The sequence below is a fragment of the Ptychodera flava genome, chromosome 16 (assembly GCF_041260155.1).
Source record: "Ptychodera flava strain L36383 chromosome 16, AS_Pfla_20210202, whole genome shotgun sequence".
Lineage (NCBI taxonomy): Eukaryota > Metazoa > Hemichordata > Enteropneusta > Ptychoderidae > Ptychodera > Ptychodera flava.
This window is the reverse complement of record NC_091943.1, coordinates 8146602-8158908: the sequence shown is the minus strand read 5'-3', so window position 1 is coordinate 8158908 and position 12307 is coordinate 8146602. Positions and strand designations below refer to the sequence as shown.

General features: G+C 37.1%; 2 protein-coding genes across 2 annotated transcripts in view; both read right to left on the bottom strand.

Moving 5' to 3' along the window:
* LOC139152724 (UDP-glucuronosyltransferase 2C1-like) overlaps positions 1-12307 on the bottom strand; it is a 567100-nt gene that overhangs the window by 501391 nt on the left and 53402 nt on the right. The window lies entirely within an intron of this gene.
* Positions 1597-12011, bottom strand: LOC139152706 (surfeit locus protein 4-like). Its single transcript, XM_070726006.1, has 5 exons — positions 11850-12011; positions 6217-6365; positions 5539-5653; positions 4769-4812; positions 1597-4155 (listed from the first exon to the last, which is right to left on the bottom strand). Exons 1-5 carry the CDS (start codon positions 11898-11900, stop codon positions 3702-3704), a joined length of 813 nt encoding a protein of 270 aa, XP_070582107.1. The 5' UTR covers positions 11901-12011; the 3' UTR covers positions 1597-3701.

The window sequence follows — 12307 nt, the reverse complement described above, 5'->3', positions numbered from 1 at the left end:
GCTTTTAAATTCAGACAAAATTTTCAGCAATCTGGTAAATGACCTAAACTGGAAGATATATCATGGAGGTTTAGTCACAGAAAGTTTGGTAAAAATCTTCAAAGTTAGTGATGGGAAATGCCCGCACATTCGTAGTGACGAAGAGACCATTTAACATGCAATTTTTGATTGCAGATATGCAAACGAACTATGGGATAAATGCAAATTGTTCTTAACTAAAGAGCATGGACTACATGAAGACACTGACTTAAAAAAATGGCAATAACTGGAGCAGACATTGATGATTCGATCTCAGAAATAATATATTGTATTACTTCTTATGTTAAATACACTATCTGGAATATACGAAACACTGTGGTTTTTGATAAGATAAAAGTGACAATCAATGCATATCTGATTCAGCCAAAGATTGACAGAAACTGACTATAACTTCTGCAGCTGCACACATGAGGGCGCCATTTCTACTCCACTACCACTTTCAGGTATCGTTCTTACACAAACAAATCCATAATGTACCCCTCTTCTACAAAGACATTTCCAGGAAAATTTATATAATGAATAGTAGGGCAACACTCCCAAACCTAATAGCATCTACGCTGTATCAAACCAAAGGAGCAATTTCTCCTAACATTTTGTAATCGACTTTTATCATCCATGTTGTGTTTTTCACATCAGACTATTTTTATTCTAAACATATATTAGCATATTAATCTTACAGAGTACATCTTTCTACACTATGCGAATGAATAATAATGAAATAAGAATGACACTTGTCAGCCACTAATTACCATATCCTGTAATTAATCACGAAAGTTAATGAAACTTGCTATTTATGCTTATGTCACATACCACTCTATGATAAAGACTAGTTGAACTAAATGACAGCCCTGACTCACTACTACACACGTGAGCATGTTCAGTTCATATCTGGTTTGCACTTAATATTTACAGGACAGGTAGAAATGCAACAAGTGGTTGTTTGTTAAACATTTTCTCTATCTCAAGTGACAGGAGTTCCTTGGAAATAGTTCAATGTCATGCAGGTAGCCAAGTACACGACACAACAAATCTGCCCCGTGTGACAGGTCCTCGGTGTAGACTCTGACACAACCCTGTAGTACAGGTCTGTGTCCGCTGGATGTCACATGGCTGGGACCAGGCTTGGTATATAGATCTGCACGCAGCACTGTGAATGCATGACTGTATACAGTGCTCAGTGATCACAGTGGTGTAATAGGGTCTGAAATTTCTGCCTGTTGCAGCACCTTTATTGACAAGACTGTGGTATTCCATTGGTGAAAAAAGAAATGATTTAGCATAATTAAGGCTCATTTGAGTATCACGTGATAATTTTCTGTCATTTTATACAAAAATTCAACAAAGTTTTATTCATGGACTACCAAATCCTTTGACACTGCACTAATGCAATTTGCCAGAAAATTATACCATGACTTGCGGCTTCAACAGCCATAAACTGATTATACTGGCAATGTTGCCATGGTTCATGAACCAACATGGCCTCATATGGACAACCAAACTACTACTCTTGAGTTTTACTAAGACAACATGTATCTAAGAAATAAAACAAAGTTACAGTTTTGTTTTAAAAATTTATTTCAGTATTTTTATACATCAAATGATCGAATCATGAAGCTTCTAGCATTGGTTTAAATCAAGACAAAACAATCTGATAATACACTAAAAAAAAATTCATAACTGGGAGACAAGTGTTTACAATTCTCTTGTTGAAAACATAACTTAAAAGTCTGAAAGAATATGTGGCATATCGACAGACAATGAGTGAAAACTGGCAATTTTCTGTTTTGTTCAGAGCGCCCTCTAGAGTCTAGAAATGATGCTAGGAAACTTACAACTTTGAGTAACTGTAATAACAGCTTTCTGAATTTTAATGTTGGAATACTTCATGAGATGCTGCACTCATTTGTGCAAAACATTAAGAGGTAATGGTGCGTACATGACAGCAACAACAGAAATATATTTGGGTTGATTTCAACCCTGTTCCATGAAAAATAAATCAAGAGGCAGAGTTCAAAGCAGGGTACCATGTACTTTCAGCCTGTCCATGATGCTGCCCGCCAAGCCCACAACAAAACCTTGAAAAGCAGCAAAAGACTTGGCACATGCAGTGACAGTAGAGCAGACATTAATCTAGTTTTTCATTTCAAAAGATTTTTGAAATCTACTACTGTAATAATACAAAATTTCACGGAGTTCAAAGAAACGATTTCACCGATAGAAACATGATTTTGTCAGACTTTAAGGAACTCCACCAATTATGAACATGAAAACTTAGGAAAGAATTGTACATGTGCACCTGTGATAAAGAAACATTGGCACTGTGCCAAAGTGGCTGCTGATTTACATGCAGATCTGAAGGCCCGATCAGCTGCCAATCATTATAATACATATTAATCAGGCTTATTTGTACATGTCAAGGTTCTAGTGTGGGTTTGTAGTTCTCATACTGGGATTCTGGCACCGTACAGTACAGTTTCAAATTCAAGAATCGCACTTGAATCGCACTTTCTCAGGGACGTTATTTTCTCTTGCTTTGCTTCTTTTTTAGACATTTTTGATATAAACTTTTACAAAAAAGAGACTCTGTTTTGACAGTGGGGCTTACAAAGGTGGGAGTTTGCTGACAAAATGAGTTAATAATGAAACATGACAGGTCATATTTAAATAATCATAGATCCAAAATCTAATTTGAATACAACCATTGACCATTCACCACCATTACTTTCAAATTTGACAATGACTTCTTTTCTAATGTTATCTGCTCCAATTATTAAACACCTTCTGAATTATTGCGGAAAAAATCAAAATTTAATTGTATCAACCCTGTAACAGAAGCTTTCCTTCTTCTTTCAAACAGTCTCTATCAGAAAGTAAGAGTGGTGGGTGAAAGGTTTAGGCTGCACACCCCTAGTTCACAATGGTCTTGTCCAAAGTACTTACAAAAAGTGCAGATACAACACCAAATCTGGGGGTGTAAGCATAAACTGGAACATGAATATATATCAGTGCTGCCCATATCATGAACTAAAATTCAACATGAACGGTATTTAATTTGTTGGTATAAGTGATATTAAAATTCAACATGAATGGTATTTAATTTATTGATATAAGAGATGTTAGCAAGACAAGAACAGACAGTATTCACATCTTGACCATAAAACTGTTTCTGAAGTTTTCGGTAAGTTTTGGTCAAGATGCTACCAAGAAAGCTATTGCCACGGTGGCAAGTCAGTGAAAGCCAAGAACTCTAATGCACTAACATGGGTGGATCTGCTGGTAATTGGACTTGTGCAGAATGTGAAAAATTCACAGTTTTGCTCGGGCTCAGGAGACCTAGATTTAAAGCAATAAATTCCTTTTTCATAAATCTTAATGGCTCCAGACTCACACACTAAGTACCTTATTATTATTTACAAGGTCCCCTCCCAACTCAAAGTTATATTCCTCTTCTTAAATAAATGTTGGAGGTCTATAAGTATTTTTTTAAACTACGCAGGTTTGAGATTTTTTTTCTAACAAAACTACTTAAGCTGTATATTTTACATCACTAAGAGCTAATCTACATAAGGTCCCCTAGGATGGTGATTACTGGTGAATTTTCCACAAACTGATGTGCAATCTGTTAAGCCACTGACATTTTATGGCGAAAAAAAAAACTTTGTCTACCATTTCTTTTTGTGTTCGTCTAAACTGACTCCCCCAGGGCCAAGGGCAACCACAAGCAGAAGGCCACCTATCACTGATAATGTCTGGAAGAAATCATATTTGAGGAAGTCACGCATTGGCCTGTACTCTGGGATATTCCACCAAGCGTTGAAGTAGAAATTCAGACAAGTTAGCCAGATAACTAAGACTAGCGCTGAAAGTTTAGTTTTGAAGCCGACAGCGACGCAGACCATCAAGGCCGAACCAACGATGTTCTGAATCATCTGCAGAGGAGAGAACTCAAAGCGGAGCAGCGACATGAACATGAGGACCAGAAGGATACGACCACCGAGTTGCATGTAGTTCTTAGGGCTGTTGTCACCCAGTGTTGGAACGCCCGCGAAGAGACTCTTGCCTTCAACACGACTCTCTGCCAACAACAGGATAATGCCACCAGCCAGAGAAAGATTTCTGTGGGAGGAAAGAGACGAAAAACTCAGTTCAACTTCAGTTAATCCTATGATTCAAAGTACATTTGGAGACACAGTTTTAGAATCTTACATTTTATCTTTTACATCTTCAGCATATGTAACGCCTATAAACCTGACAGTCTGCAAACTCTGATGCTTCATTTACTAAGACCCCTTAACTTAATTAGATTTGACAACAGTGTCTTCCTGGCATTTAGCACTTAATAATTCACTTAGTCTGTCCTTCAGCAGTGACTGGAATTATGAAAATTCTCTTTATATCACTGAACTAATGCATTGCCAAGTACAAATGTACAGGGATGAGGCAATGAGATTTTAACAACTTTGCTGAGGTGTATACCATAAAACTATAACATATTTGCTGATTGGCATGAAAACTGGAATACTGTTCCCTGAGAGAAAATATCTTTCCGGGAAAAAAGCTTAAGTTGAAGAGTACAACAACAGCTTGCATTTGAATTAGAGTCCACGTTGCTCAATCCAGGGAAAGCAGTTATCAACATGGAATTTGAATGTACTTGTCTCAGTTCAGTGTACCATATTCAGAGAAGATATCATGCAGGATAGATAGTTTAAGATCAAACACAACTCACCTCATCAAAAATTTGGCATCCCATAAAATGCTGTAGGCTACTGTCTGAATATAGAAAAATACAAAGGAAAAACAATGTCACTGTACTGCACTGTTACTGTTGTTATGCTGGCAATACTATTGAATGTACATTTAGCATAACTACGTTGCTGCATACAATTACCCTTTCCTTGGTATTGTTTCATCCTATTGCTCTCAGTGGTGAATACAGATCAGTATAAGTACCAGAGTGTGAGCTAACTCACATGGATCCATCACCAGTGTTTTGCCCAGGATTTGAAAAGGTAGGACACAGTGTCCCATGATGCTTAAAATAGGGTCACTGAGTTAAAATAGGGGGTTACTGTGTGAGCCAAGCACGCAAAGCAAACTCAAGTCAGTAAGGCAGAAAGGTATTGTAGAGCTGTTGTTTTCCAGTGAAAATTTGATATCATGAATGCATTCATTTTAAAATTAAGATTGTGGGACCTTTCCTATAACGGTTTGAGACAAAGTGGTGGTATTTACAGTTTTGAATTGTCAAAAAAATACATTATCATGATAAAATTAATTTCATGTGCATTTGTCCTTTATGGGGATTCTTGTTAATTACCGCATTACATGTGTTTAATAGAAATAGATAAGATGTTTCATTACACTTATGACTCCAGAACTAGAAGTGATTAAAGACAATAGTTTTATGCACATTGTAACCTTTTTTTTACACTACTGCTATAAAGTTCTCTTCATTTTTATAATTGCTCCAATGACTGACACTGGTTTAATTCTCACCTGTAATGCAATGATTCCTATCAGCAAGCCACAGGCTATTGGTACTTGTTTCCGACTTAGCACCATCACACATCCTCCTATCTGGCCAACAAGGTTTAATAACACAAAAATAGAACTGTGTGGAAAAGATAGGAAAGAAGAAAATTCATTTGTAATCCAGATTGTTTTACAATGATTAAGTACGTATATGTTCTGCAAAACTCATATCTGTGGACATTGCTAGTTAATATGGTAATAATATAAATAAAATTCTGTTTGTCGGGGGGAATTACGATTAACAATGCTGGGTCAAAGTTACTTGAAAGTGTCACTCACATACTCAATGAAATTGCATTTTCAACAATGATATCTAAAATAAATGCCATTTTGATTTGATCTGATATCATGAATTCAGATTCTGTAAGAAATCTAAATGTGGATGATTAATTTTCAAATATCAAATTACAAATAAACTGCTGTTCATTGCTTTGAACTTAGATTTTGTAATATGTTTGGAGATAACATGGTCAGAAATATGATTGACATGTTCAACTTGGGTACTGGAGGGATTAATGTTAATTAACAAAATGCTTGAATGGAAAACAGATTACTGGTTAAGCTACTGAAAAAAGCATTAACCCGCAATCCAAGTTGAGAGATCTGCTTTCAGCTTGAAGGAATTGGCATGTTGACACTCACCTAAGAAAATACCCTACACCCCATGTTGAGTCTATGTAGTCTCTCTGTTCATTCCATTGAAACCACATACGAATACCGTCTTCTAAAAACGTGCTAATCAGACAGAGTCTGGCTATGTGTGGCAGTACATGCTTGCTGTGTCTCAGAATCTGAAAATGGATGAAGAGAAAAAAAATAAGAGATAGATGTCAGCACCGTATGTGTGTTAGTTCTGCACAGCTTGGAATAACAAATGGTTACTAATTTGCATAATGTCAAAATTTGCATATCATTGTCTTATGCAAATTACCTACTTGGTGTGGTTATTAACATATGAATAAAACTGCCCAAAAGTACAGCGGTGGCCCATCCCTCAAAATCACCTCATTGAGAACCCTGGTATATACATGGTGGTGCGACAAAGCAAACCAGATCACATGGTACAGTTATCAAAGTATAACACACACTGACTCTGTACAGCCAAGTGTTTGATCAAGCAACTGCAGAGTTGAAGTCCACTCCAGATTACAATGTTTGTCAACCTGGATGATAGTTCAGGTCTAATGTGATTCAAATCAATATGAACTTGACATTTTGAGAGTTTTCAATGTCAGGGCACCTGAGGACACAGGTGCTATGCCTTGATCCAGACAGTGAAAATTACCCTAGGTACATAAACACAACAGCTGGTGCGCTCAATGATGATGTAGCGGTGAAGGTCGGCAAGAGAATGCCATATAACTTGACTTTACTGCATGTACACCTGTGCAACATAGCAACAAGTTCATGATAGACGATATCAGTTTTAAAACACACAGTATGTTGACCGAAATGAACAGCTGTACAAGTCTGATCTTTTTCCAGGCATTTTGCACTATCTTATGAAATGTGTGACTGACCCAATGCAAATGGAGTATTTTACCAATCAAGCCAGAGTTGCAGAATATCATATCATTTCACACTGCTTTTCACATCTAAATATTCATGCACATCTATGTTTGTGATTATGAATGTAAATGTTGTGTACTACCTTATAACATCATTGTACTAACCAGTTGACCCCCAGTTCCCTGTAATTCGGTCCAGATCACCATTGATAACAATGGGTTTGGACCAAACCATGATGGTGAAAGGGTTAATATTATGATATGGCATAGAAGCCAGACGTGAACATGATGAACATGTGTTGGTTTTATCAACCGGTTCACAATAACATGCTCAATTTTTTCACATTTTCATTTTACCTAGACTTTGAGCAATTCCTCTGCCATGCTGGGCTGCCAATTGCTGACAAATGTTTTTAAAAATTTCTTTGCTGCTTGAAACATCAGCAACACTACTTTTTAAGACTTGCAAGGTTAAATACATGAACACACAGATCTGACAAACAAAAAACGTAAATATTCAAAACAAATCTACCATATTTTTGTGATTCTACAGAAATCATACACCATCTGACTGTAACACACTCCTGGCTGTAGTTTTTAACTCATCTGTGTTCACAAACTGATATCTATATCACAGAAGGTACATGTAACATATGTCCCACTGCATTGAACCATACTTTTCAGTGTTCACCTTTGACACAGTCTAAATGTTCATTGAGAAATTATTATATACTGAATATGTATCTGGGCTGCACAGCTAAGTCTGTCTACACATTCAGTTACATTGTGATCTTGAACTGCTGACGGAAGATTTCTGATGATAAGTATGCCCCATGAAATGATACTGACTAACAGTATAGTTCCTTTCAGAAAGAATTTTCTCACTACACCAGGTAAAGCATGGATAAGTTTATCAGAGGAGCTGAACATGATGAATTGTATCGGTCCAACCCAATTAAAGCGAAGTCAGTGGAAATTATATCGATTTTCAGGGTGCCCAGAAGCTGGCATTCATGGGCCATAATGCCGCAAAAGTCAGTGACATGTCATACTCTTATATATAATCACCAGCACAGACAAATGACACTCACTCTATTCCGCGGTAATTTTAGGGGATCAAGCTGCTAAAGTGGGCACTATTTCATTACATTCTTGTGTATAGGATATGCCAAGTAGGTGAAAATAGATTTTGGCTCAATACTGCTTTTTACTGACTTGGTAGGAAAGTGAGGACATTTAAACTTTTTTTTTTTCAACTTTTGTGATTTAAACTTTTCACTAAAGTAAATCAAAGACTTGAAGGTCTTCCACTCATTCAATATCCTAATATGCCTAACTATTTAAAATAGATTAACCACCAGAATGTATAAACATACTCCACGTATGGAAGAAAATGTAAATTGTAAGCAAACCTACAAATTTGAATTCAGAGATCATCCTGGCAAAGGCTCTGTTGTACACTGCAGGTGATACAATGATAAAGGGAAGGGAATGGTCTACAATAATTGGCTGCGGCAACGTTTTTGCTGAATGTTATGGTAACAGCCAATCAGAGGCTGGCACATGTACCCAGTGCTGAGCAAGCAGAAAGGTTCCATAGTGAAAAAAATTCACATTCTTGAAAGCAGTAAAAGGTAATGGGACACCTTACAATGTTGATGTGCTGCTTGCATTCACATTGTCAAAGCAAAGACTGCTTTAACATGTATAATACCAGTACAGTACAAGTGCATATGTGTACGTTGTACATTGATGTACATACACCTCAGTATCATCTCACAGAATCATTCAAATATTTGAACGTTAAACTGTTTGTGGGAAAAGGTGCATCGCTACAACTGAACCTGCACAACTCATTTGAAAACATACACTCATCAATACATTTACAACAAAAAACATGTCCCATGGGTTATTTTTCTGCACAAAACATCAAACATGTAACTTGTGAACAGTATTTGTCATTGTTACTGACTTGGAGCGATTAACTTATATGCCTGATGTAAACTGACTCTGATATGATGGGGTATACACACTGGACAGGTGGAGCAGTTCAGTAAGGTATCTCTGAAACCCAAGGAATTGGCAAATATTTACAAGTGAATGGACCCTATGTCTACCTCCAAGGCCAAGTGTGGTGTCTGGAAAGTTGATCGTTTGTCCGTGTTCACCATGTACTGTAGCCGAAATACCTCTGTGGCAAAGTAATAGTGTGGGATTGTGCTGACCACGTATTACTTCCTCTCAATGACATCTGATGATTTTCTACTGCATCTTGCGATTGCAATTCATCATTCAAAATTCAACTCCATTCCTAACAAACAAGTTGATGCTTCAGAACTACCAGGTGATGCAGAAGTCAAGTGTGCATCTGGCACAAATATCTTAGAACTATAAAATTATTACAATTTATTCTTTTTCAGCCAGTTCACACCGATTTAGTACAATGACTCTTTTTTTCTCTCCTGATTAAAGGTGACAGTAATTTCAAATGTTCCCTTCAGGCAATTAATGAGCAAAACTGCGTCACTAAACTTCCTCAGTGCATTCTGCCTAAAAATTCCAATTGATGCTACTTTTTACCAAGGGAATCTATTAAATCACCATCCATTTCAAGTACACCAGTCTACATGGCAATCTTCTTGTGCATTATCCAATCTATTAAATTTATGACTCATTTTCAGTACCTAGCTTACCAATGTCCTGTTGAAGACAGTATGGGAGTATGATGAAAACACACATACATATGGCGAAAAACAAACATTTCCTCAGGCAATATGGCCTTTGCCATGAAAGAAATTTGGTTTAAAAGTTCAATTATCTGACAAATTGTTTCCTTTCTTTTTCATACGAGTACAAAACTCTTTCAATTTCTCTTTTATGAGAGTAATATTACTAATAATTTCTCCCTTCTTTAATCTGTAACTGGGTAAAGCATGCATACTGCACAAGCTTTGAACTCTTTTGTTTCGAAGTTCAAGTGCTTCTATAACAAACTACAGCAGCTGCCACTGTGCGACTTTTTTCTCAGACTTGTAAGTTGTAAAATGCAAGCTCAAACAGATACTACTGTAAATACATATGTACATATATATTGGCTGTATGATTTTTTGTATTGAAGTAATTTGTATATATATATATATATATATATATATATATATATATATATATATATATATATATATATATATATATATATATATATATAAGATGGGAAAAATTATTTTTTTTCTACATAAATACTTTGACAGTATGGGTTTTTTTGACCTCACATCATCCTGCTTGTCAGTACATACATATATCTGTTTGATCAACAACAGGTGTGAAGAGCTGGAAATACTCTCTTGGAAAATCCAGTCACCATGTGCTTTTAAAATTTCCCAAATCCTGTGAACTTTTCCTAGTCTGTGACAGTAAGCAGTCTGCAAGCTTTCACTGGCTATACTCGATCAGAGTTGCAACAATAACCAAAGTAGTAATCTGTGATAAAGTCATGTTGTGAATGAGGACAAATCTTTATTGGTGTCGTTAAACATTCAAAAGACCTTACCATATGTTTTATTTTTAGCTACTCAACTGAATGGAAGGCATAAAACATACAATATGAAGTACACATTGTATAAATGTACACTGGGTGGTAATTTGAATTTACACACCAATTCACAGACTAATGACTAAATGGGAGCTTACTTTAAATTGATGTGAAATGTTTGATTGGTAAGGAAAAGGCAGACTGCCCATGATGTTTGAAACTACATATTTTAGTTGATGATAACTTTCTTCTTTGACTGGTGGTAGTGCAGTGTTTGTGTTCTTAAAGACATTAATGGTCTTTTGTGTTCTTGTGACTTACACGCTGACTTTTCTGGTGTTTTCAATGAATGTTTCAATAATTGTAGTTGTAACATACTGATTGCTTCAACTGTATCAACCAATTTCAAATCTATGTATCTTTTGATTATTCCTAATCTGACTTAAGCACTATATATTTGATATTTTAAGCTACTGCCAATCAGCACAAGGAGTACAGCAGATTGTAAGAATTTCAAAAATGCTTCTGACGACATTTTCGTCCAAGCAGAACCCTTCCAACAATCTTATCTACACCAGCCTTCCAACAGTTTCACGTGGAGTAAGGAACAATGCGGTCTCATAATAAATAAATAAGTTAACTTATTTGCTTTTTATAAGCAGCTTTTGAAAACATTTTCTCCATAACTGCCGGAAATCGGATTGTGGGATTTTTCGACAGCCGTCTTTTGTGCAAGCACCTTGAAGTGCCCGGCAGAGGGACTTTGACTTCAAAATCGAAGTCCGACGTTGTATACCCAATACCTTGCCGACGTTGTACTACATGTACAACTGGTCACCCGTTTATTTTAGGATCGCTACCGATGATAGTCGAACAAGCAGTAGTGAGTCGAGAGCCCGGCCCTGTACACTGAAGTTCGACTATTGGGATTGCAGCCCTTTCATTCGTATATCAATGAACAAAGTCTGCAAAAGCGTTAATACATTCAAGCTCATCCACGCAAGAGCAGAGGTTTCAAAAGAGCTCAAGTTTGCGGTGACAGCACAGCTGGTCTGTTCGCCGATCACTGCCGCACGGTCCAGACCGGCCGTGACTAGCGGAAGTAGCGCAGTGTCACTGCACTGCACAGTGTCTGTATCGGGCAAGGGGGTGATTGCAAGGGTAAACCCATAACACTTACAGAAAATATGATGACAAAGCCATCAGAAATCAAAGACATGCTGGTGCATCAGCCATACCTGATCAGCGATATCCTCTGCTTTGCTTAGCAATTCATTCTGCGACGACATCTTTCTGAGAAGACCTGAAACACACCGTGAGACGGAGACGGGGCCCGCTCGCTGGTTATCACCAAAATGGCGGAGCAGGAAGAGAAATACCCAGGGTGCTTTGAGAAGGGTAATGCCACGTACCCTCTTCGATGCACGCCTTACACACGCTTGTGTACTATACAATATAACGGAAGGGTCAGCAATATTTCAAATAGCTCCTGCGTCACCGAGAAAAATTGTTTCAATGAAATGTTTGTTGCACAGTTCCCATTTAGTCATAGCAATTTGATTGGCTTTGGTCATGTATAATTTAGACATATTTGAAAAAAAAAATCCCTGTCCAACTTCACTGTGACAAGGTCATAGAGACTGTAGCGTGGCAGAGGAAAACAGAGAGACGTATTGTCTGGTTAGGTGAAACTCCT